Source organism: Falco peregrinus, chromosome 1, assembly GCF_023634155.1.
Source record: "Falco peregrinus isolate bFalPer1 chromosome 1, bFalPer1.pri, whole genome shotgun sequence".
In the NCBI taxonomy this organism is placed as follows: domain Eukaryota; kingdom Metazoa; phylum Chordata; class Aves; order Falconiformes; family Falconidae; genus Falco; species Falco peregrinus.
In genome coordinates this window covers 66008969-66036335 of record NC_073721.1, presented here as the reverse complement: position 1 = coordinate 66036335, position 27367 = coordinate 66008969, and the positions used below count along the sequence as shown (strand labels likewise).

The window sequence follows — 27367 nt, the reverse complement described above, 5'->3', positions numbered from 1 at the left end:
ACCCCCTCATCTGCCACTGGTCCCATCTTCTTCTGCATTGGCTCTGTCTCCTTAGTGAAATCCAGGGTTTCCCAGGACTGCATCACTGAATGTTCATTTCTCCTTGCATCTCAGCTAGGCCTTCCCCTGATCTGCACTGTTGCTTTGCCCCACATTGGTCAAGTTAAAGCTTTTGAATTCTACCAATGTGAATGCTATGTGCCTCTGCTATTCTGGGGAGCTTTGTAACTTGAAGAAGGGCAATATTAGTGGTTTAATTACTTCCCAGGTCAGTAAGTAGGGCAAAGCTACTATTCAGGCTTATCTCCTGGGCAGTTCTGCAGTATCATCCTTTACTTCTCAAATTCAGGACCTGAGTGGCCAAAGGCTTTTTAAAATGAAGGGTCCAATAAGGAAATTTTTCTTGGCACCAGTACCACAGAAGGCGGCCTGTGGATGCCTGGCACTGCAAATCTCTGTACTCAAGTAGTATCTGTTCACCATCTATTCGTCTGATGTGCTCTGCAACCGCATGACTCTGTTCAGACCCAAGCAAAACTTGGTAGTATCTTCAATGGAAATTTTACTTCTTTGTTTCTTCCTTCTCCACCTAATGGCTTTGGTTTCAACACTAACATTGTATCTGCACCTGTCTGGAAATTGCCACCACCAGCAGCATCTACCTTTATTGTGACAGGGTGCCGTTCAGCAGCCTTCCCTCAATTTCCCAGCAAAATGGGACCATATATCACTGAAAAATAGGACCACACATCACTGACCCTGAAGTGTAGCACTAAGTGTATGAAGTGTTTTGGCTGGGGTTGTGGGAGATCCTTTTCCCTGTGTTAAATTCAGCTCTAGCTGTCCTGAAACACCCATTAAAGTGTGACAGTCTTCTTCTGTAATGATGGGGAAAATTGCTCTTTGAGAGTAGAGACATCACTGAATGTGCCAGATATGAGAAGATTTTTTGTCCTTTCATGTGCAGAGGTCTGGGTTTCTTCAAATCCTCTTTCCTGTAGCCAAAAGTTCAAAACACAACTCGGTGATTCCCATCTAAAGATTGTCATCTTGTATAATGGTAGGCCCCAGCCTGACCTCCAGATGAAGTAGATATTACTGGATGACATGCAGAATGTGCATAGGCCAGCATTGTTAAAGATGTTAACAAGAATTAAATTTCTTCACAACGCATTTTCAATATGCATGTTCTGTCTCCTGCCCCTCTACCTTTGAATACAAGGTTCTGTGGGAAGTGTATGCTGCTCCATAAGGTGTGCACACAAAGCAAGACAATCTCCCAGTGGAGGATGCATGTGGACAACACATCTCAAAGCTCCTGAAGCCAGCTGGTTGGTAGCTCCTCTTCCCTTTGTTTTTATTTCGGTGACTGAGTATATGAAAAGGAACTAGTATTTCATGTAGGACATGGAGCTGACTCCTGAATGTGTCCTGGCTATATCTTTATCTCACTGGAACATTGAAAACACTTCTGGGGTTATGTGGTTTTTGAAGTCTGAGCCAGATCTGTGTCTGAAAGATATACTGGTTATTGGAAAAATACAGAAACAACTTGTAAAAGAGAATGAGGAAGGTGTGTGAAAATAATGCTGCTAAAGAGTGCAAGCAAAAGCAAGCTTTCTTGAAAGAAGAAAAATAACAAAGGTGGAGAAAAAAGGAGACTGTAGTCTTGCAATATTTGGTAAGAGGCCTCTTTTTTTGAAGTGATGCGCCAGTTATGGTTTTGTTTTTTAATGCAAGTTTCTTGCCCTCAGCATTGCAGAAGGAAGTCTGATATCATGGCTTGAGAGCATGCAAAGCAACCCAGAAAACTGAAACTGACACAGAAAACAAACAGCATTTTTTTTATTTTCAGTATTTCCTGATTTTAAAGCTATTTTAATAAGTTTTCAAGAGTGTAATTCAGATCCTAGAATTTTGAGTGCTTGAGTTTGGTGACACCGGACACCTCTGTGTCAGGTTTGGAGTTACGGAATTGGGGTGGACTGAGCGCTGCAGGGCAAATCTCAACAGAGACTGTTAAAGTCATAGGGAAATGTGGGTCAGGTTTGTACTCCTCCAGAACTCTTTAAGACTGAAATCCCCATGGGCTGCGTTAGCAGGATGGCTTGATGTAGGAGACAAACATACCTGTCCGTTTCTCCCTCCTTCCACACACAGTGCATGGTTGGGGCCTTACTGCGTAATATCAGATTTGCACACACCCCCTTCCCCTCCACCGCCCCTTCCCAAAGCTCAAGAGCTAGAAGGGAGGAAAGTGACTCAAAAGTGCCAGCCCCCAGAGTACAGCAGTTGTCAGCCACCCCTGTGAGGGCTGTTGTGCCTGTCTTATTCCAGCAAAGGAGAATAAAACAACACAAAAGCCTGAGGCTCCATCTCAGGTCTGGTTCTTCCTAAACCACAGGGCAGTATGTTGTCTTTCTATTGCCTCTGGGGTAGCCCTTATGCTTTCCCATCTGAGGAATTTTCCCCTTTCTCCTGGCTGTATGCTTCTGCTGCTTGGGGTACGTTCCTGAAAGAACGCTGCCAATGACACAGCAGATCAATGGGCGCAGACCCAAGTCCCCTCTCCCAGGGATCAATATGATGTTGGAGTATGATGCTGGGGCTGGCATTGCATACTTCTTTCAGGTCTGGCATTGATTAGCTGCAGCCTGCAAATAGAAGTGGAGTGGTAATGCTCTGCAACCTCGATAACCCATCCTCAGGAGTCTGCCAGAGTCAAGGGGCTTCTTGCTGCCACCACAGCCAATAGAGCCATTTCATTAGGCTGGAAAGGTTAATTGCATTGAAAACTGGCATCATCCTCAGCACATGACCATTGTAAAACTCCACAGTGGTGTGAAGCCTGAAGCTGTCTCAGGGAAAGTAGAGCCCATCTGAACTCTGAGAAATTTTACTCAGCAAGCTTTCTCTGTAGGGCAGTCAGACCCCATATCTGGCACGGTTCTCTTGCTGAGGTCCCCTTACTTTGTTTAGAGAAAGCTTGTGAGGGGGGTGCCTGATGGGTGTGGTGGTTGTGGCCAGGAGGGCACTTGCTGGTGTTGTACAGCCTTTGGATCACATCCTGCATGCAGTAAATACGGCAGAGTTGCTCATACAAACTACAGGCTCTCATCTGAGCCACACAGATGAAGAAAGAGAGTCTTTCTCCAGGGTGGGAGTCGTGGTCTCTGCACACTGCAGCTCTGCACTGAAAAGGCACCTACGATCCTCTGTTTTGTGCTAACAGTGAACAGAGCTCAAGTTCCTGGAAAAATGTTGCTGCAGCCCCTTAAACGGTATAGTTGGGGTTTTCTCTGTTGCAGGAGGCCACTTTATTTCCTTCCAAACTCCAGGAACTTTCACCTGTCCAAAAACCAAGGGGAAGGCTCCCTCTGCTGAAGGCAGGCTATGTAAGGGTTCAAGTGGTCTGTTTTAGTGTGTTGTTAGGCTTGTGTGTATCTTAGCTAGTTGTTGGTCAGATAAATTTATTCCGTGATTTGTGTATTTTTGTCAGGGTTTGCAGAGGAGTCTGCTGTGTATGCAGAACGTCACAATTCAATTTGCCAGCCAGAGTTTCAGAAATGAAGAACAATCTGATCATCTGAGAACTTTGGAGGCTGAGGAGTGCATTTCCTCATAGCTAAAGAGGAATTTCAATTTTTGAACTGATTTTTGCTAATATGCAGGTTTTCTGTTACCTTAACAAGTGCCCTCTCATCCATTTACTAGAAACAGCATCTTAGAAAGAAAATAGTTACAGAGACTGATGTTGGGTTCTGAGATTCGGCTTTCTAATGTGTGTGAAATGTTTTGATGTGCTTTTACAGAAAATATTGAAACAGAGCAGGAGATTGGGGAGTCCTGGTCTGACACAGAAAACCTTGCAAAACCAGTCTTCACAGATTGCTTCATTCTCTGTTGTTGGTGACTGAGCAACAGACGGGCTATTAAACCATCAATTGCAGCTTCTTTTATAAACACTTTTCTGTTTTCTGCCTCCCTTTCATAGTCATCTTCTGTGGGCAGTCTTACCTAACATTTTTTTCTTACGTCTTCTTGCTCTTCTTCTCCTGGGTGTCACATTTCCAGAACGTTGGGCTCAGACAGGGAAACATGCTGCCATAGATTAGAACTACCATGGCTAAACAGAGACACCTGACAGAAGGATGTGAAGATAGATGCTGGGTACGCACAGCTTCTGATTTCTAAAGGGAGAATTTTTCTTTATCATATACTCAGTCACATCTTTGTCAGGATGTGGCTGTTTTGGCATCCCAGTTACATGTGCCAGAGCACCAGGGCAGTCCTTAATGTCTTGTGTGTGACTGCAGGGCATCTCTGTTGAAGTAGGAACTCTCCTTGAACCTGGTTGCTGATTGTCCACCTTGCCCATCTCTTACAGATTCATGGGACAGGCCTAAAAGGGTTCACATGTTCTCATTATGTCTAATTCCTAACACACGCCAGGGCTCTGTAGCTCCCCTGTCTCCCCTGTGCTCTGTGCACGGACCTTCTGCTGCAGCTTGACAGGAAGCAAATGGAAGGACTTAAAGGTCTGAAGGACGAAGCCAAGAGAGGAGGACTGGAGGCAACATCTCAGGTTCAGGAGAGCTGTTTTGTGTTCTGAGGTGCTCTTCCAATGCACACGGTTCTTGGTGGGAAGGGCAGAGTGAAGAGCTTTCTCTTTAATACAGTGTGCATTTTATCTCCGCAGACTTCTTGCAGACTTAGTTTAAAGATCTTAGCTCAATACCATTAGTGTATCTCTGCTGAAGGCCCTTTATAAAATTGATTAGAAAGCGGGCTTTTGCATGTGTGTGTGTGGGCTCTAATCTGATTTGAGTCCAAGATGGTATCTTTAATTCAGTGCATCGTGCGACTAACTCACGAACTTCACCGAGAGTCAGAGCCTCTAATTTGGTTTGAGAATACATTAGCAAAACGAGCTCAGAAGGCCCCTTTTTGGGGAGAGGGGGAGGGGGTTTCTTGGAGAAGGCCTTGGGGGAGGATGGGAAGAAATGGCTTGACAGAGAAGAGTCGTGGAGTTAAACAAGATCCTGGACATGATATTCCTGCAGTGGTTCCCAAGAAAAAAGGGAAGAGAGAGGATTGATTGATTGATGGCCTTGCAGAAGCTATGGAGAACAAAGTGAACCTCAAATGAGATTTAACCCTTTCTTCCCACACAAACAGTGCTGTTTATTCAGAACTGTTCCTTTTTTTTCATTCCTTCATCCTGCTCCATGGGCTGATGCCTGAAGCAGACGCTAACATTGCAGAAGTAATAGTACGTTTTTGCCCTGGTAGGTGATCCACACTATCAAAACTTTTCAGGACTGATCCAGCTCGAAGTAAAGTGTTAAACCACATGTCTCTCCTTTCCTCGTTACTTCCTGAAATAGAAAAAAAACTGTTAAAAAGAAAGAAGCAGACCAGCACAGCTGGTGTTTGCAGTGGGACAGTGAAAGCAGTGTTTTGCTGCAGGTGATATGTAAAAGCCTACACTGGGGATCACTAGGCTTAGCAGAGTAGATATGTACATCTACTGCCTGCTTTATAGCTAACCTTCACTCTTCAGATCCCTTATTCCTGTATGATATGTATTTGGGGTTGTGTATTCTGTATGATCTAACAGTTATGGAGGAGAAAAGAAGCTCTCCAGATTTCCCCCAGCCCCTTGTAACTAAAGGATTACTTAATTTAAGAAATTGTTAAAGTAAATGGGGGAGTAAATCATCTTAGATTCTGTTGGGTGCTATAGAAATACTCAAGATAGAAGTAAATATTTAATTTGAAAGTGTAATTAGTAAGCTGTTAAATACAAAATATTTGCTATGTTAATTCAGTTTTATGGCTGAGGTGTTACACACACAGATGTCAGAAAACTCCAAGTTCTGCCTCCTTCAGTTGCAATATTGTATTCCCCTTGCAACTGGGTAGTATTTCCACTTGCCAGGAGTATAGTGTTCGGGACTTGCTGCCTAAATTTTGTAAATCGGTACAATTCCATTTATTGCAGGGAAGCTTTACTGGTTTATACCCAGTTTGGCCATTAATACAATGTCTGACTTAAGATTTTCAAATGGAAGCTCCTAAACTGTGTTTGCAAGGTACTTAGAAGATGCACATGTGATTGCAAAGGCACTTATGGACACAGATGACTAATATAGTTGCACCTACGTGTTTATGAATGAAGTTGACTGAGCCATTGTTTTTGCAGTAAAAGTGCATTTTGTAGTTGCCAGTCAGTATTTGTGTTTGAGTGTATGACTATCTCTGTGCAGTGCTACATTTTAGGTGGAGTTACATCAAATTTCCGGACTTGAGTATATTGCAAAATGTTTGGTATAGTGATCTTTTATGATACATGTTTCCATTCCATTTCTTGAGTAAAAAATCAGCCAAGACCACAGCTGCACAGAGGGCACAATGTATTCAGAGAAGGTTTGAGTCCCTTCCACTCAAACATTGCATTTTGGAAGAGGGAGCTGTCTATGCTTTCAGGAATGAGGCATCACAAAAGCAGATACCTCAGAATTGGAAGGCTTTGGCAGTGGGTCTTACTACTGTCATTGGGTATACAACTGGATATATGACTTGATTCAAATGCCTAAGCTCAGCCGCCTTCCAATAATTATTTTTGTTAGCCTTCATGCTCTGCAGATAGTACACCATATGCTTAGTTGAGGTTCCTTTTTCCACCTTCTCTGTTGAAGTGCTGAGGTCAGCAATTTTATTTCAGTAGCTTGCTCTGATGAACTTTATTTCTACACCAGCCTCCCTATCCAGACAACGCTGCACTGCAGAGAAATAATCCAATTTTACTTGATTATTAATAATTACTCTCAGCTGCTATTTTTTCAGTTGATTGATTAGAATAAACACTGCTCTGACGGGATACACCAGAATCCATAACTCCCTTCTCTACTGCTACTTCAGCTCCTGCTTCTCCAAGCATAATGTGAAGCGAGGGGGTTGTAATGCAGAGTGGCTTTTCTAAATGTGTCTTCATGCTGGCTTTTAACTAGCTGTAACCAAAACTCATTTATCTGGATTGGTGAAAGTCCACAAGCCCTGAATAATGTGTCTAGTTTGCAAGCCAGTGTTCTTGCTAAACAGGTATGTTTTCTGCTGTTCAGGTTGAAGCTGGACAAAGCAACTTCACTTTTTGTTTTGGTCTTTCAAACTGATCAAAGACTATAGGTTTGCAGGAAATTTGCTTCATATTTACAAACTTGTTTGTAAAAAAACCCTTGTTTGACGGTTGTCTATCCCTCCAGCAGGGTTTCAGGCCATGAGTCACTTTGGAGGGATCTCATGTTGTGTTTTTGCTGTACCAAATTTGACAGTTCCCTTTTAATATTTGGAAGGAGCATATCAAAAGGCACTCTGTCAACAACTCATGGCCTGAAACTCTATCCAACAGTTCTGCAGCGACAGAGGAACTTTAAAGCGTTTGCAGATTTTTCAGGAACTTAAACACCTCAGCTAAATTATCCACACAAAAAAATAGGAAAACAAACATTGATGTTCATGTTTGCACCAGCTTTGTGCACAGTCAGGAACAACCTCTCCCAGCACTGCAATCCAGTCTCAGTGGCTCCCTTGCTGATCCAGCCTGTTTTGTACCAGATTTGCTGTGAATGCCAAGTGGTGAGCAGCACCACAGCCAGTACCTCAGGACATCAGAACAGGCAGTTCAGGTGTAGCTGGGATGCACAGTGATTTTCCTACAAAGTAGCTGCTGTTAACCCTGTGGGCTGAAACTCTCTCTGGGGAGGTTGCTGGTGCAACATGGGAGGGGTTTTGGCTCCTTGTAGACGTTTTGGTTTGCAGCTTGGATTTCTTGAATTCATCCTGTTTGAGAACAGTGCTGTCTCCAGGGTGGGAAGATTGAAAATGAGAAAACTGCTTGAACATGGACAGAACTTACCTCCTCTTTGCAAGCGGGACAGTTGTCAGAGGCACCTAGAGCTTGGGCTGTTTATCTGCTTAGAATGAGTCCAAGGAAATAGATGAATTCCTATTAGGGGGATCTTTTTAGCGAGCCTTTGAATGTCACCCAGAGACAGAGATGTGTGAATGGGTTCACTGTACCTCATGATTTGCAGTAATTGGGTACGGCCATCAATCTGTGCAGTGTGGCAGGAGAAGAGCTTATTAGTGTAAGTGGGGATTTCTGAGAAAGCCCTCTGTTGGGAAAGATTTGTTCATCTTGCTTTCCTTCTCAGGAATATTTGAAATTAAAATGTGTTTGAAGAAGGAGTAGTTCAACACTAGAAGGCAAGTCTCCAGAAATCTAGTGAAGGGCATGGGATAGCTGCACTGTTCATTCAGATAACTTGTCAGATCTTGAGGTCCAGTTCCTGCTCAGATCAATAAAAATCATGATTTAATTTCAACAGTAGTTGGATCAAGGCTTAAATGAAAGGGTAGGATACTGTCCCCAATACTTGTGATTGATTTCCACTGTAGCTACAAAATGCTGGGTAGGGTTCAGGTGGCAGAGAAGATATTTGTACTGAATTCCAACAATTTTTCCTCAGTGGATTGTAAAATGAAGTATTGCTTTGTGGCTCACGAGGTGCTAAGAAGTAGCACTCCTTGCCATGAGTGAATGAGAAAGAAGTTTCATTCAGGCTCTCATCAAAGTGCATAAAACGTCCAGGTCAATTTTTGTAAGTTGATAGGGAGCCAGGGTTTCAGAGCTTCTGATCACATGCCAGCAGTGATTTTATTGTGATGTAGAAGGAATGGGATAAAGCTTAAATGGCACCAGATGGAAAAGCAGAGCTGCGTCTCTCCAGCAGCACTCAGCTTTCAAAACAGAAGGGCTGATTTTTGGCTACGGGATGCTCCTTGACACGTGGTTAATACCTGAGTAATACAGGATGACCATTTTGTATGAGTTGCTGGCACAGTTTTCATGGGACTCCTGAATTTCCAGAACTTTTATGTAGAGTTCCACCTTTCCAGATGATTCAGATGTATTTTGTTTGCCAGTGTCTGTCTCGTACGCTGCCTGGCTAAAGAGGATGGCATGAAGTATTGATAGTTTCTGTGTACGTTGGATCATACATGTTTCTGAATGTATATAAACAGAGAAAAGAGTCCTGCTGAGTGAAGCACAAGCAGGGCTATATGGGAGATACAGGGAGTGGAGCTGCCTGAAAATAGAATCTTGTTTCACAGAATATTAATTGTTTCAAAATGTTATTTCATCCCAAATCTGGCTGCAACCTGAAATTTTAAGCAGAGTGGAAATTCCAATAAAGTTTATTTTGAGGTAACTTCCAATATTTTGTTTCATTATGTTCTTGAAACAATGCACAGTTAGTCAGTCAAAGAGTACACGAGGCAGCACGTGACAGGCTTAAAGTGCTAGGAACAAAGTAAAATTAAGCAACTCGTTTTCTGTAGAGTTGTTTTAGAAATCTTACAGTACAAAACATTACCAAAATTGACTTAGTTCTGTAATGAAACAGAGCAACATTTTTTAACAAAATGGATTTTTGACGGAAAACTTGTGCAGTGTAACTGCAAAGGAGAATGGAAAAATGGCTTAGATAGAGGTGTGGTCAGGAGGCAGTTGGTGTGTGAAATAGCACCTAGGGAGATGGAGGTAGGATTAGGCACTATTAGAGATAAGGTTATTGTGTAGACTGGGTCACAGGGGAGTGGGCTTGAAGTACAGTTAGATGTAGGAGGAGGTCAGAATTGCTCTGTATAATTCAGACAGATTTGTGAAGCCAATGTTTTATTCCTCTGGCTAGCTTGCATGCAGAGAAACGCTACTCACACTACTTCGGCAAGTCTCTGAGCTGCAGTGCTGAAGAAAGAGGTTCAAATTCTGCTGATAATCTGGAGTGGAGGCCATCATGTGAGCACAGGGTTCATCTGTCCATCGTTCTGTTCAGCACACTCGTCTGCACACTTTATTCTTTCAATCATAGTCATTCATTCAGGACCATATTCCTGCTTTTCAGTTGGGGAAGCAGTGTTCTGGAGAGCTGCAGTGACTTACTGAAGTCTACAAGAAGATTAGTGTTGAGGCTGAAATTAGGCTTTGAGACATTTTGACTGCATTTTAAGGGCTCAGTCCAGTGTACTCCACTGCCTAATGTCCTAAGTATAGAGCCAGTGACTAGGAGCCATAACATGTATATGGGTCCTTAGGCTGTGTTTGGGGCATGGATGCATAGTGGTTGGGGAGAGAGGTGATGTCGGTGTAGAATGGTTCCCTGAAACTCTGCTCCCAAGAGTGGTCTCAGAGAAAGGATGGGCACAGACACAGATGTGGGAGGGCAACATCTACAGCACAGACCTGGCCAGATGGAGATGGGTGTGGGACACAGGCTTAGTTTGCCAAGGGCAGAGGGAACTGGGAGGCTGGGCACACAGAGCAGATGAAGTGTGAGTGTGTGGAGTTATAGATCCTGTCTTTATGCATCACATTGATCTCATTCAGTGTGTTATACTTAGCATTTTGTTTATATAATGTCAGGGTGTTACATGGGTTTGTTTATTTTTAACTCATGTATGACTGGCAGTTTCAGTCTGATGCTGTCTGGTAGTGAAATGGGAGAAATTTGTCTAGGTCTGGCAAAAGATCTTTTGTCAAAGGATCTCTGGAAATTGGGAGAAATGCATTTTCTTGATTTACATTACCTTGTCACCTGGGGGCTAAGTCCAACACAGATACACTATGCAGGAGATAGTGAAAGCACTGACCACCATTTGCATGCATTGGTAAATGGTTGTGTCATTTTGTGAGATGTTATATTTCATTGAAGATTTTAGGTGGGAAAAGAAAAGGGGCCAAGGTGTATTCTGTATCGTGCAGTAGGAGCCTGGTGCAACGACAGCCACCTGGTGAAGAATATCACATGACCAGAAGAGCTTGGGAATAGAAGCTGTCTCACAACTGTATAGTCATGCCTGGCCTCACTGCTGATGGGCACTCACTGACTTGCTATTTGTGCTGTGTTTCCAATCGTATACATGGTTTGAGTGAAACCAGATTTGGCAGAGGATTCCCTGATGTAAACAGGGTGCTGAATTAACAGAGATCAACACCTGCCAAAGATCCATCTCTTGCCAACACCTCTGGATTGCTGTATCACCACCAGATTCCCTAAAGGCAGCCACATTTCCCATTATACTGAAGAATCCAGCAAGGACTAAAAGTGTTTCCTTCCTGCAGGTTTACACACAGCAAACGGCCTACTGAACCCCAGTGGAGCTAGGTTCCAGAACTTGCTTTAGAAATGACCCTGTTTGCCCTGATGGGTTTGCAGTGCTCACTGCTGGCTTGTCACTAGACATCGATTTCCATTTCCCATCGCTCTGAACTCCTGCATGTCTCACAGTGAGCTCAGTCTGTCTGCTATGAGCTGTTGGGGTGTCCACTGGAGGGAATATCTTTAGTTTTCAGGACGTCCCACCATCAAAATATTTGGCAAAGCTGTGTTATAAATGGATTTGTGCTTCTGCCTATCCCTACCCCTTGTCCAGGTTGCTCACACATTCTGTTCTGCACACGTCTGTATCCAGTAGTGCCTGTCCATCCATCTCCTCTTTCTGTGCATCTAATGGAGGTTGGTAATCCCGTTAGGTGCTTGCAGCAGGCGCTGCCGAATTTGCTTGCAAACGCCTGTGCCAGGTCGAGTGTCATTGCCAGCAGCACTCTTGGCGGGATGAAGGTTGCATTAGTGAACAGTAATTGAAATGCAAAATAACATTTTGATCGAGCGAGCAGGCTGTTTATTTATCAGATCAATAGCCAAAATGCCCCATCTGGAGAAGTCAGCGTGATAATAAGTGATAGCATTCCAAGGGCAAAGGGAACAAGCGCAGCGGGGAGGACATGCCGGCAGGGTGAGCTGGTTTGGGTTGGGTCACACCGGGCCATCGGTTGCTGAAACTTGCTTCTTTTTGGGTCCCTTCTTTGAAGAGGGCAACCAAACCCCGTCCTAGTAGTATCTGCGAAGGGTTCCAGACCTCTGGATGGAAAGCAAACAGTTCTAAAATACAAGGTCAGACAGAGTGCAGACATATGTAAAATCATGTGAGGTCTTCTCCCTCTCATGCTCTGGTAGATGGCGAGCTGTGACTCAAGATGCAGACTGCAGATGATGTAGCACAGTTAGGCAGTGGGTTTTTTTGGTTGTTTGTTTTTGCTTTAGTGCATTATGTTTGCTATAAAGGTCTGAACACTCACAGTGATTATCTGGAAATATGAAGTCATAGTTTGGCTTCGTAGTGAAGCTGCTGGAATGATTTTTAGGTGCATCCACATAATGAGGAAAGGGGAGATGTGGGAGGGTGTGTTCAGGAAAGGGGGTTTGTGTATTTGCACAATAAATATATGTATGCGTACCTGCTATATGCAGATATGCTGTGAAATAAAGCTGTGTAACATATACGTTTATCTCAGAAAGGTTCTATATGAGAGTGTAGAAGCAGCTGTATAGCTTCTTTGTGGGTGCCTGACTGCCCGTCTGCTTTGTTGTGTCTGTTCGCTTCTGCTTGTCCATTAGTAGGGATGCTGAAAATAGGAAACAGGAAGGGAAACTGAGGTTAAAGATCTTGGAAGCTTGCATTTTTTGCTTTCATGTCCCAAAATAATACTGAGGGAAAGTGAAAAGTTTCTGGGGTGAGGAGATGATCTAGTCACCATGACAGAAAGGAATCTTTTTGTGGATTATTTTTGGTAAGCATGTTTAGGTAATTTTTCAAACAGTGATTCCCATTTGGGAGGAAGGTGAAGGTGATTTAGAAGTATTTTGCTTTAGAATTTGTTTGGAGCGGCTTGGTGGTTTTTTTATCTAGAGAAATGCATGTGCAAGTTACACAGAGTGTTGGGAAAAATTACGTGCTTGTTCTGTTATACTGTTTTCAATCTGAAGAGTGGTTTGTTGGCCATGGGCTCCTTCTCATCTCATCGTTCAGGGAAGTAAGAAAGCAGGACACTGGGGCATCAGGTAGGGCAGGGCTTGAGTGGACTGGAAGCTACTTTGTCGGTCAAAGGAAATGGGGACAAACGGTTGGGAAGATGTATGAATGAAGTGGATTTAGAATGAATCATTAGGGTTTGAAGCTGGAATTTGGGTCAGCTCCATCTGGCTACTTAATGTAAACAGGGTGTGTGGTAAGAGATCTTCTAAATACCTACCAAAGATGGGATTTTAAAGATTCAGCAAAACTGAACCTAGAGGTTATCTTAAATAGGTTGCTAAAGATAATCCTGTATGTTACAGAAGTCTAAGGTGCGCAGAAGGAAGCTGTGTGTTTCCATGTATCACCTGTTTTCCTCAAACCTGTGTTCATTAGCTTGAGAGGAGCCTGGTCTTCAGTTACCTCTGTCACGTACTGCCTTTCTCTGCTTGTTCAAGTGCTGTATCTCAGCCTCACTGTGTAGCACAGGTTTCTTGTCTGTCCTTGACCCTATGCTCTTGTGCCTCCATTCTCATTGACAGCCTAACTCACTCCTGCTTCTGCACTTCTTCAGTGATTCTGGGACATCTCCCCTATGCCAGATCCAGTGTTTTCTCTCACACTGTTACCTTGCTTTGCTACCGTATCATCTTAGAAATGCTTTCCAGAGAGTCAGGGAGAAAAAAAGATTTCAAACTGAAAAGCACTAATTGCCCATTGTTATTTTCTGTGCTGTAATTTATGTGGAACTAATTTCAGTCAGTTTTTCAGGATCTGTCTCATTTTGAGTAATGTTTCTAATGATGTGGCACTTAATTATAGATTTCTCAGAGAGCTACAGGTGGAATCTAGGCAAAGCCCATCTATTCTGTCTGGATTGTCTTGGCAAGGGTGGCAGAAAGAAGCAGAGTCCCACTACAACTGTAAATTTTGAAGTGTAAGAAACAGAAACCCTCCAAAAAAAAAACAAAAAAAACCAGATCAAACTCAGAGAATTCCTAAATGCATCCAAATTGGAGAACACACAAGTTCAGATTTTGTCTGGATAAACTTACAGTGTCCTTTCAGTAAACCAGTATTCATAAAGAAATGTTAATGCTTAAGTCTCTCTTCACATTTGTTTCTAAGATTATGTCCTTCATTTGTAAGTATCTCCCATCCCAACTCCTTTCTCAAACACTTAGAGGAATTAAGCAATACCTCTGAGTCTCTCTTTTTTTGCTGCCATTGTTTATCATGAATTGTAGGCAATGTTGAAGGGAGGGGTGCCTTCAATGGGCATCTTGAAATGCAAGGAAGTGCAGGCTGAAGAATTTGTACTGGTGACAGTTTTCTTTCGGAAATGCTAAGAGGGTACTGAGTGAAAGAAAGGTCTATGTGAGATGAGATGAGGTATCAGGCTGGGATGCGAAAATAAATGTGATATGAATGACAGTGCTGGAGGTTTTGCTTTCCTTGCCCAGATGAAATGGTGGAAGCAATGTTCTGGTGTACAAGTGTTTGAAGTGTGCTTTACTGAACATGTTCTTGTATGGGTCTCATTCACAAGTGTCTGAAGGACACTGAAGGAACTAAGAGAGATATAGATTATAAGTGCCCTAGATAGGCAGGGTATAAAGAAAGACATTCAAGAAGGTCTAGCCTGAGCATTTCAACAGGGATTGAGTTGCAGCTTTGCTGTATGCAGGCAAAATTGTTGAACTGCTGTGAGCAGTCTTCCAGACGTAGAAACAGTGGGAGAAGAAGTGAAACACAGAAACATAACATAGTGGGGAAAGGGTGGTGGTAGAATTTGGATAAATAGTGAGCAGCAATTCAATCCTGGTCCTTGTTTTGCTCTGATACCAACCGTAAGTATAAGCAAGAAGCATTAGCTCAAGTGCTAAAGCAATTCACTCTGGAGGGAATGCTAGTAGTACACCAGAGGGCAAGGTACCTTCAAAAGGTGATGCCTTAATAAGAAAGTGAACTGATAATATATATCACACCTCCACATTAATTGTCATTTCATCTGTGTAATACTTCTTATCATTTACTAACAACAGTGTCATCCTAAGGGTGAAGAGAAATTACAAGAATGAGGAGAAGGATGAAGACTAGTAGGAAATCCATAATGTCTTTGCCCATGAGAAGCCTTTTTTATTTATTAAGCAGCCTCCAGAGAGTTTGCTGCAGCAGCTTTCATCAGCCTGAGCTGACTTGGGCTAGAGAAGATCTGCTGATATGTAACTGTGCTCTGGTTATGCAATGGGTCAAAGGGATAAAATGTCTCTTGGGCATTAGACAAGCAAATACTTTGTGTAAGAGCCAGAATATGAGCACTTGCTGTCTTCATCTCCTTAGCTTGCAGAAGAGGCCCGCTTGGGCCTCTGTCTTTCCTGCTGTGCAAGGAATATGTTCTTCCAGTCTACATGGCAGAACTGGTCTCATCCAGTGGCACACTCCAGTAGATCTCATACAATGCAGTTCTCTTCAGGAATACCAGGGGAACTGATCCCTGGAGACAGGCCTCTAGATAGACTTTTGCAGTTGGGGAGCTGTGGGACTTTGCTGACTTCCTTACATATTTTCATTTTAGCTTCTTTAACCTCCTAACTCAGAAGTTCTTCCCCCGACCCACCGTAAAGTTATAAAGCAAATAAAAAACCCCCTACATCTCCCTTCAGAGCAAGGGTTAAAGGCAGGGCAAGTGCGATGCATTTTTGCAAAATAAGCCAGGTCCACATGCCCAGCAAAGCCAAAAGCAACAGAAAATATTTGTAACTGGAATTAGGATGGTGTAACTCTTTTAGAATAAAATGCTGATGGTTAGACCTTGTTACAACCTGGCAGTCCAGGTTTGTGAACTACAGGTTGGTATTCATGCTGTGGAGTAGAAGTCACACAACGCTTTCCACTCCAAATTAAAGAGCAAGCTCATTGGCCTTTTACTAAGCTATGGTTTGTTTGTTCCAAAGACAAGTATGTTGTATTTGTGTGGGTGTATGAGGCCGAATGGCTTGCAAACAGGCCGTCTGGGGTCTGCCATACTCTGCAGAATAGAAGTATAACCCACACAAGCCCAAGGGAGCCGCCACTGGCAAACATGACAGAACTCTTAGAAATCCTATCTGCACACCAGAGAAAAATGTCCTGTTACTCTTGGACTGTTGTGTGGAGAAGAGCTGTCAGTAAAGATGAGGAATCTCTGGATGATGTCTCTAATTTTGAGTCCATATTGAGTAGAAGAGCAGGAGAAACCAATGAGTGTGGTCATCCCTTGTCTCCCTAGCACCATGGCGGTTGTCCTGGAAGCAGAGAGGCAGGGATGGGAGCACGTGTGTGAGCTGTCCATGGTAAGAGGGGGTCACCCAACAGGTGTGGACATCTCAGCTCCGTGACATTAACTCTTTGGATATGTGACCTAAAATTACACTGGCTGTTATAGCAGCTATCACGTGTAGCCTGCCACTTGAGAAACATTATTTATTTCTGTCTCCTGTATCTAAAAAAAAGCCACCTGACAAAATCTGGCTTGTTACTGGAGCTGCAGCCAGCGTTGGAGAAGCTGATCTATGTGCTTTGTCAGCCAGCTGTGGGTTGCAAAGCTCTCTCATGGGGCCCACAAAGGACACAAAGTCTGTGTTGCCCAAATGGCATCATAGCATGTTATACACATCTCATTTACACATGCAGTGCAGGTTTATGTAATCTGGGCTAACAAATACTGATAGCAAAAATAGACCTGTACTGGAGAAGAGGTTGGATGTTTTATCTCTGTTTAAATCATTGTGGTTTTGCAGATCAAAGCTTCTTTGCTTTTTCATGGTTGGCTTAAAAATGTCTGTGCAATCCAAAGTGTGCTTTTGTCACAAGCTGGGGCCTGAAGTGAGCAGGTTTATACTGACAGTCTTCTCAGGTTTTGTGAGTAAAACTTGAACCTACTGTGAGACCTCCCTATTATGAACTTCAGGACTAAGGTGCAGCTCAACAAGCACAGCCATGGGGCACCTGGAAGTTACAAGCTATACAGGCATCTCGCCTGCAGAAGTTTTCAATTTTATGGTAGACCTTAAAAAGGACTTTAAAGAATCAAGATTTTGTTCTGTCTGGAATCCACATCCAGCTGTGAGAAACACCCAAAAAAGCCCATTTCTGATCTTTTACATTTCTCCTTGTGCCCGCAATAGAGAAGGTTTTGCCTGAGGAGGGCCTGAGTGTTCTCTGTCTCTCAGCTGATACTAGTCCTATGCTATATTTCAGCATTCGTTTTAATTACTATTTCAGTCTTACTGTTGGAAATCTCCAACATGTTGGACTGGTTTGTGATTTTATCAAAAAATACTGGTGAAGGGACTGGTCTACATGGCAGATCTTCTGATGCCTATTCCTCACCTTCCTCCAGGAAACTGGAGTATAGCACTGAACTATCCTTGCCTTTCCTATTGAAGATCACGTAATGAGGATCAGCCACTAGTGAAGCTCAGCAGTGTTGCCTCTAAACTTTCCTTGATCCAATTTGGAATAGGGAGTGCTGCATGGAGAAGGTACAGGGTCAACTACTTGGGTTTGCATCAGCACTTAGGTGTTCAGATGGTATTAAGTTACTGAATTGTGGATGTCTTCAAGCTGACACAGAACTGTTCTGGTGGGGAAAAGTTACCTTCTGTTACATAACTGCATATTGTTCTGGCTGTCTTGCTAAGCAGGTGTGAATGGTGGGCCTCGTTTTTTCTGTTGAGTCAGATGAAGATTTGTAGATAAAGAGTAATAAATTCTTGTCATTTTCATATCCAGAAGTGGGGTAAAGAGGTGGATGTAGCTACAAATGACTATTTCTGGCAAAACCAACACCAAAAGATGTGCAATAAAATTGTCTTATCTGCATCAATCTCAAACTTGTAGGCCTTGAAGTTTAAAAGAAAAAAAATGGGGGGCAATATTTTCTGCCTTGATTTTGTAACACTAATCTTTTGTCCCTTTCTGTCCTGTCCATCTAGCAGTCTTTCCCTCTTGTATTATTGCTGTTGTTCTCAAGATAGAATTAAACTCACAAGCAGCCCAGCCATTACAGATAAATAGCAAAAGACAAAAGGCTGGAGAAGGATTGGAGAAATTTGTAACATTAACCCAACAGCACTGCCCGAGGGAGATAACACTAATGGATACAAACCTAATGTGCAATCTCGACTTGGTCTAAACCTGCATATTTACATCCAGAATCACGGAGATCGGAGCATGCTTGTCTGAGGGCTGTTACAGGCACGTAAAGGCTAACAACGTTGTTAGTGATAAACAGCAGCGGGTTTATGAAACAGGAGTACAGCAGACAATAACCTTTCTTGATACAATTAGATAATTAGTGGGTAAAAGGAATGTGGTGGATAGACTGTCTCTGGACCATGCATAGGCTTTTGACACAAAGCTGCGCAAGATCTTATTAGGGAAATTAGATCAAATTGGTTTTGATACAAATCCTGTGAAATGAATCATGGATTAGCCGACAGAGTGTAAACAGAAGGGTTAGAGACATTCTTTATCCTCCTGCAAAGGTGGTGTCCAAAAGGGCAGTGTTTTGGTTTTAAATATTCATTAGTGACCTGGAGGTAAATGTAAAAGGCATAGTTCTCAGATTTACAGTTGACAGAACTGTAAGAAAGATACTAGAAAAAAATCAAAGTAGAAAAAAGAAGAGCTAGACTGAAAAAATGAGCATTATTAACAGGCTTTGGTAAAACAAGTGGCAATTAGCAGTGTGTGGTTTAAAGATGATACTGGATCTACTTTGGAACAAGGAGAATCTCCAAATTTCGTGTTGTGCAGAGCACGGTGGCAAAAGCAGCTTATGTTCAGAGAGGTCCCAGTGAGACAGTGGCTATCAAATGATGTGAGCTGATGTGCAGCCTGATGTCTGGCAAAGCTAGTGCTCAGTTGGTCCATATGGTTGCCCGGCTGCGTGCTTTCCAGGGTGGCTCTCCCCTGTAGTGCTGTGGCGTTGCACACTTCGCAATTCGGGGCACCTTGCTGCAAGAGAGACCCAGGCAAGTTGGAATAAATCCAAGAAAGGGCCACAAAGATGCTAAAGGGATTAGAGGGAATGACCTATGATGAGGAAAGGTGAAAAGAACGAAATGTTTAGAATCTCTAAGCCTGTTACATGGGCACAGAAATAGTAACGGAGTTTCCTGTGCCAGCAAGGATAGTTAGATCAAGTCTCTCTCCTTTTACATTCCTATTAAGGTAACTAGAGCTGAGCAAAATGGCTGTTCATCACTTTGAACTCTTTGCAAAAAACATTTAGTGTTCTTCTTGAAGTTCAAGATGATGTTTTTCAGTGCCAGGGGACGCCCTGAGTCTGTTTAAAAATCACTGTGGAATCTCTATGACACTTGCAGAAAGTCAGAGCTGGTGAGACTTAGCTCAGTGTGGGCTGCCCAGCAATAATCAACTGTGCAAGTTGTACCAGAGGCCAGAAAAGAAAACCACAAGCTCTGGAATGGCTAGTCACCTTAGCTATGGTCTTTGATCTGTCTTGGTGTTAAGGACTTCTGCTTCCAAAGCATGCATTCACATCTAACCAGAACTTGCCATGTATTATTGTCTCCGGGAAAAGAACAGGAGCATCCTCAGCTGTAAGAGTGTAGGCGCTTTGTGGCTCTCCATGATTTACCATCAGTCACTGTTTGCTTGCCTTGGGAAGGAAGGCTCCTTAATGGAGGTTGAGTTGAGAAGTGAATTGGTCCTAGGAGACTGCTCTCCTCTTTTTTTCTTTCTTATTTTGTTTTTGCAGTGGAGGGAAATACCTCATTGGGTCAGTCCTCTTTGTGGTCCTCTGTGAATTTTGGGTTTTTTTAAGAGACAGAAGCTGGTATTTGAACTCTGCTGACTATTATCTGACAGTACAGCTCACCTCCTTGTCATGCCTTTTTCATAGTGTTGTCTTCTGTCTGCCTTTAACATTACAATTCCAACTCCTTTTACTGTGGAGCTCCTCAATGCAGAACAGTGCTTTATGGTGGTTTTGCCTTCCATTTTGACATTAACCTCATGTTACCATGCCCAATGATTTTCAGATTTTTACTACAATTGCACTTCTCAGGTAGGAAAAGGTTCCAGAATCTGGCCAGCACAGCAGCTTGCAGCTTGCAGCGTTGCTGTGAGATGGTAAGATCTGGTCTCAGCTAGCAAAGCTTCATCCTCCTCCACACAGTCAGCTGGCATTATACCAGGAGATCTGCAATCTGTCTAGGTGCCCTGTGGGATTAAAGATGAATGCACCTGCAGCAATTATTCCTGTAACTGCTCCATGGCCTGTAGTCCCTTGTGATCCACTGGGCAAAGCATGGGCATTCATCAACTCATCACGCTGTCTCTGAGAAGGACCAAACTCTGGATTCCTCTCAGGTAACACCAGGCAAAGCATCTGAGGAACGTGAGACGCCTGCCCATACTCTCAAGGTCAACAGTCTTGCCAAATAACAAACTTGGCTGATCGATCCCAGACATAGGAGATGAGGTCAAACATTGAGGATGAAACAGAGAAGGGAAAATTAAGAATTACTTGGGTCAAATGAGATCATAAGGATGCAGAACTGTGAAGTTGCTGCATATCAAACATCTACATTCAGATCAACAGATACACAGATGTGGTATATATATGTGTGCAAGCCAGCCTTGCTGTATCACAGAATGTTTTGTCCTGTCCCCTGATGGGTTTGACCTCTTGGCAGAAGGAGTTGCCACAAATACCAGGTAAATAGGCTGAAACTGAAATAGAAATAGAAATTGCCCACATGACCATGGTATGGTAACTTTAAACCAGCAGAGCTTCCAAGAAGAAAAGCATCCCCAGTCAGAATTCTTTGGATGTGTCATCAGGAAAATGCATGTATTTAGGTTTTCTTAAAAGCCTTTGACAAATTACTGTGCCATAGGGAAAATTTAACCTCTCAGGTTAATACTATTATCAATTAAAAAGTGTCTGAGACACAAACGAAGGGGTAAACATACCCTAACCAGGAAAGAAAGAGAAGTCAATTTTCAGCATGATAAAGGTTAACATGAATCACCCACAAAGATCAGTGTTGTGGTGTTTGATCCATGTGTTAATGATCTGGGAAGCAAGTAAACAATGAGACTCTGCAGATGACATCAAATTATCAAGGAAGACTGAAGAACTCCAGAGGATCCTAATAAAGCTGGGTGCATGGACAGCCCATGGATAGATGAAATACACTGTTGACTATTGCAAAACGTTGCCCACCAGAAGGCATTAATTTGATTTTTCATAAATCTTAATGGATTCTAAATTAACTGTGCAACTCAGGGAAAGATCTGAGGATTGTAATAAGTAACTTGCTGATATTCTCTGCTGAAGAAATGGTAACAATATGTATTTTAATTTAAAGAGAAAAAAGCAAACATTGTAAGCAGTTATATAATAGGCTGAAAATAACATTGAAAATATGGTAACGTCAGTAGGTAATTGATGGCGTGCCTTTGTCTTGACTACTGTCCAGACCTTCAGCTGGAGAAGTGATGGAGCAGTGCCAGTTTCATGCTGCTGAGTAGCTGGCTCATTGAACTCTGTTCTGGACTGAACAGAAATAGCCAGACTAGAGGAAGTTCAGAGATGGGTGATGAAGCAGATAAGAGGTCTGCAGAAACTTCTGCGTGAAGAACAATTATATAGATAATGAAGAGCTGAAAGAGAAGAACACAGCAAAAGTACATTTCCTGAGAAGGAGAGTCAGGAGATGTTCAGGGAGCCTGAAAGGCTGCAAACACAGGCAATAAAAGTGGGATTTTTTGTTTTTTCATACACTGCACAAGTAATCGCTGGAACTCATTGCCATGATATCATAAAAATCAGTAGTGTTATTATATTCAATACTAAATTATATATTAAAACAATCTGTGAGTAGAAGAAGTAAGAAAAGCTTGAAAATATGGTAAAGATGCAGTCCTTTACCATATATTTAAGAGCATAACCTTCTCTCTAAGAAATGGGAACTTGAGAGAAGGATCTCCATGCAAAAGCCCTTTACTGGTAAATAGAAGGAAGATTAAGGTTTAAGATTCAGCTGGATGAAATTATCAGATTATTTTCCTTCAGTTTCTAAGCCCTCCTTTTACTGATGATAGTGAAGTGGGGGGAGAAAAGGAATCCAACATGAAAATTAATCAAAGACTTCTGATTACAAACGATAATCTGTTTTGAGCAGGTCCTTTCTGCAGCGTCTGCTCGTGAACTTTTTCCTTAGAGCCAAGGCAGCACATCCTGAACTAACCAAACATCTTCACCTGGTATGCCACAGACAGGTTCATTTCTTCCTGCTGTCCCAGGAGTAGATTGTGCCTCATCAGCACTGATGCCCCCTCCCAGCACTGCAGCCTGTGAACAACCTGAAATTATGATTTACATGAGTAGCCTTGTCTTTATTCCAGTGTGAGTTTGTGAGAAGTAGGCAGACTGTTCTTAGTGAGTTGTACTGATACTCCTGAAGGAGAAGGACCTGGGTGGGGTTGAACTGCTTGAGCCAACTGGAGTTGGACTGAGGTGGCAAAAGGAGGGCTCTCTTGACCAACCTGAAGCTGGGTTTGGCCAGGAAGCCACTGAGTGCCTTTGCTCTCTCCCCGCAGGCTGCTCGGCAGAATGGCCACGGAGGAGCGGCACCTCTCCTCCAGCTGTGGGTCCTTCATCAAGACCGAGCCCTCCAGCCCATCTTCTGGCATCGACGCCATCAGCCACCACAGCCCAAGTGGCTCCTCCGACGCTAGCGGTGGCTACGGCATCGCCATGGGCGGCCACCCCAATGGCCTAGACTCACCACCCATGTTCAATGGCACGGGGATTGGTGGTGGCTCCTGCCGTAAGCGTTATGATGACTGCGCCAGCGCCATCATGGAGGACTCGCCCACCAAGTGCGAGTACATGCTCAATGCAATCCCCAAGCGGCTGTGCCTGGTGTGCGGGGACATTGCTTCTGGGTACCACTACGGCGTGGCTTCCTGTGAGGCGTGCAAAGCCTTCTTCAAGAGGACTATTCAAGGTATGGTGGGAAGGGAGGGAAACTGAGATGTTCCAGACGTTGCTGAGATTGCAGTGTTTCCATGTCATAGAAAAGTGGGAAAGGAAGGGTGAATGTAATGCACCTAATCCTCCATCCTTTTGTGTGCTTCCTCTCCCCTCCTGCTCCACTCTGGTACTTCCAAATCAACCTAGACATGAAGTTAGGCTTTGTGGTGGTAGGAACCTTTGCCAAGTTCCTAACCTGGCTGGCTACTAGATCTGGGTGTCTGGCCTAGTGGATCTTCCAGCCCCTGCTAGTGGCACTGATACCCTGATAATGTGGCTGCTAGTGGAGTGAGGCCTGGAACAGAAATGCTTTGCGCTCTGCAGGTGTTTTTAAGGCCCATTTGAAGAGTAGATGATACTGCCTAGAGATGGCATCCCTTTAGAGATGTCTGCACCTTGAGGTGAAAGTTCCAGCATTACAGGAGTAGAGAGGTTCTCATTCTGCTTGGCCAGTACTAATTTGTGGCCATGGACTCCATACAGACCTCACCAAAAAGCTGGACAGGGCACTTGGATGAGAGTCAATCCAGTGTTCCTCTTTTTCCCAGTTCCACCAACCCTTTTAATTAAGATGCAACTTCTTTGAAAGAAGGTAAAAAATGTAGGCACTGAAGGAGATAGATAGATAGATAGATACCCAGGTTTTGTCAGTCTTACTAAGGATGAGACATTCCTCAGGTGATTTTGAAAACCTCAGTGCATGTATGTGTAGATGAATTGCAGTGCATTGCTCCTGCATGTACAACTCACATATGAGGTGTATGGCTGCGTCCTGACTACCAGAGGTATGCCGCAGATGTGCACACACGCAGATATAGCAGTATAACCAGAAGTGCGAGTGCATCCAGGCAAGCTCCAGTACCCATGGGAGCTTGTGTGCGCAAACATGCCTGGATGTCCCTTTATTTTCTGCACTAACTAGCAAAAGGGCAGGATCATTCGCCTTCCAGTGGAAAGTGTATTGAGTTTACCCAGCTATGGTGGGTTGTCTGGAGACAGATGTCCAGTGAGCAAGCAGCTGTACGTGTACTTTGTTGTTGGCTGGGGTCAATCCGCAACACCAGCACTTCCTTGTCTCCTGTGAAATGAAAGAAATGCACACATGGGTAGAGCAGTCATTTTATATTTATTCATTGAATGGGCCTGATTATACTTTGTCACTGGGGGTGTTCAACTCTGGAGCGCACAGAGCAGTGTAGGGTGCAGTTCAGCCCAGGTCTCTGCAGTGTTCATTATTTCTAGCTTAATTTCTTAGATTCTGTATCTCTCTCCTTACTGTTATCCAGTTGTGGGAATAATCACTCTGTATTGCCCCACAGACTCTTCCTCTTTTATTATGCCATGTGGAAAGTATGGCCATCTCTAGGGCATTGGCCTCTTCCCTGGCAGGGTTTCTGTGATTTGTAATTGCTGAATCTCCTGTGACTGAATGTGAATTTCTACTTGCTCTTCTGACTGTCGGCACAGACTCTGTCCCTCCTCCAGCACTTGGATCCATTCCCAGTGTTCCTTTTTGGCATACTCAGGTGCTAAAGGAGGGACAGAGTAGTACTCTGAAGCAAAGCCCTAGGGGCTCCTTATATAGGAAAAGACTGAAAAACTAAGCCCTCATGGGAACAATACTGGGGCATCTCTGTGGCAGAGCAGAAGAGAGGTCTAACCCGGAAAGAGAGGAAAAGACCTAGAAGCTTTTGAAGAGTTTTCAGAGAAAATCAAAAGCAAATTATGTAAGGTGGCAGGAACCTAGAGCCTGTATTAGCCTGAGTGACATGTCAGCTGACTTAATCCTGAGAAGGGAGAGTGCTTCTCTCCAACCCCCTCTCCCCAGCACAGCCATATTCTCCCTGTGGTTCCCTAATTGATTGCCTGTTAATGTGTAACAGATAGGGGAAAGGAATAAGTGGAGATTTTTCTTACCCTGTCATCAGCTTGGGCTAGCAACCAAGGTACCAAAATGCTTTTATTCCCAAGACTGGGTGGGTCGAGTGTGCTGTGCCCAAGGGTGAGCAATTTCAGCTGTGGAGCTGAGGGCTGAGCCCAGGGGGGATGCCACAGCAAACAGGGTTTCAGAGTTTGGTTGAGTCAAGAAAATGCACCATTCTTGTGCTCTCTTGAGGTGCTTGTGATATTCAAGCACAGCCCTGGGTAAGCAGGGGAAAAGGATTTAAGGATCATGTAAAAGAGGCAGCAAATGACAAAAGCATTTCCAAAAGGTGTTCATCCTGCCGCTCTATTCGGTAGATGTGTTGAGCATCTAACTGAAGAAGCAGGGAAATCTTCGTCCAGGTTGCCTAACATTGATGTAGGGTATGCAGAAAGCATGCAGGTGTGTATATTATACAGTTGCATTCCGTGCTAGTATCAAAAGACTTGCCATGATTCTGGTATTTGGGAATGACATTGATTCAATGGTCTGAGCACAGAGATGGCGCTATGACCCCAGGATTTCCCAGATGCTTAAGATGCAGTAGGTAAATTCATCATCAGGCTTTTGTGGTCTCAGATCAGTCACTTCACTTCTCTGTGCTTGAATATTGAAAGATGAAAAACTAATGACTATTATGAGAGTACTTAATCTGCCGGCTCTACATTTCGTAACTATATTAAACAATAGGTTTGCATGCTGCTATAAAATGGGTCTAAATCTGTCCTGGATGATTAGACTACCACAGCCCTATCTAGATACCCCTGATAATGAAGCAGAGCTTCACACTAAGTCCCCACTCCAGCTACCCACCTCCCCTGCTACAAATGACTGCAGTCTGCCTGTCTTTTTTTTTTAGCTGCATTAACTCACATGAAACCTGCATGTCTTGAGGCAGGAGGATCTTCCCTTTCTGCTCCCCCTGCTACTGTTACCAGACATCCAAGCTGCAGACCTTTTTTGAGCCTGACAGCTCTGCAACTCACTTTCCCACTTAGCCAGATGAGGCCAGACTGTCCTGGACAGCCTGAGGGCTGTTGCTTTTCAAGTGATGGGGAGAAGACAGGCTGAAGCACTTGGCAGTTCTGTGTTAACAGTTGGAATTGATGATCTTAAAGGTCTTTTCCAACCTAAGTGATTCCATGATTCTATGGACATCGCTGGTTATCTCTGAGGTCACCACTATCACTCCTACTGGGAGTTTTCGATCAGTATGATATTTCCATAGAAAAGCAGAATTTTTGCCAAGTCACATTTCCCCAGGAAAATTTTGATGATAGGAGAAAAATGATGTCAGGAAAATCCAAACTGTTGATTCACCTGAAACTGAATTGGAGTGTTTGCTTTTGCTGAACTGAGCCAGGATCACACAACACATCCTAACGTGTCCCACAGGTCATGGGGGGTGGGGTGGGGTGTCACACCTGTGACCTCTTTCATGTTGTGTTACATGGCCCAAGAAGGAGGATCAAAGCCTGTGTGTCATTTCAGCTTTGCAGCACTGGCAATGCTTGAGATGGAAAGGTGAAAACCTGAGATGAGATGACAGCATATGCCACTGGACTGCAGGTCTTTCTCTCTGAACATGCTATTTTGAACCCCAGGGCTGGACTTCCCATGCTTTGAGGCAGAGTCAGAAATTCTGAACTGACTTGAAGTATTTTTGGTCAGCTAGCCTGTTTGGCAAAATTAAATTGTATTTCTCTATCATTGTATTGCTTTGTGGGAACTGTCCTTGGGGTCCCAATTATCTTCTAGTGGCAGTCTGCATTTACCTCCATGATGCAAGTGTCCTCCATAAAAACATGTGCTGTGGGCACCACCTGACTTTGTGAATATTGTGGAAGGTGCAATCTAGCAAAGATAGGAGAGAATCTGAGTTTCAGGCATGTTGAAGTGTGCTGCTGTTGGTGCTTAAGAGAGGTCTGATTTGAAACTGAGAATTTCATGTTAGCTGAATGTAATGGGATGGGTCTGTTACATGAAAGATAATGTGTTTTGGATGTTTCTGAATTAAAACTTTTTGAATTTCTATTCCATGGAAATCCTAACTAATCTTTTTACCCAAATTTAGGACAAAGGCAAATGCTGGATTTCTTACGGGATATAAATTCTTAATCTAATTCTATCTATTCCTTCTTGTAATAGTTTGCTCCGTAGATGGAGCATTATATATCAATCAAATATATTGTCATTATCTTTTGTTCATCAGTCGTTACAACTGGTAGGTAGCTTTGCCTATTCTGAATATTAACTAATAACAGTGGTATGTAACCATATGAGTCTTTTATTATTCAACGTATTCATGGCTGTGACTATCCTTCATCTATTTTTCATCTTCAAATGGTGAAAATTAAGGCTATTTCTAAAGTGACCCATTAATATAAAATAAAAGCCTAAAGCTCAGCAAAATAAATCTGAATTAAGATTTCTCTCTCTGATCTTTGTGAATCATCTCATTGTAT

The 27367-nt window shown here is 43.3% G+C and overlaps 1 protein-coding gene across 3 annotated transcripts in view; it reads left to right on the top strand.

The window, feature by feature from the left end:
- ESRRB (estrogen related receptor beta) overlaps positions 1 to 27367 on the top strand; it is a 135530-nt gene that overhangs the window by 67845 nt on the left and 40318 nt on the right. For all 3 annotated transcript variants that reach the window (XM_055812312.1, XM_055812259.1, XM_055812203.1), the window contains exon 2: positions 22543 to 22952. In XM_055812312.1, the coding sequence (XP_055668287.1) occupies positions 22543 to 22952 (410 nt within the window). The remainder of the gene's footprint in view (positions 1 to 22542; positions 22953 to 27367) is intronic.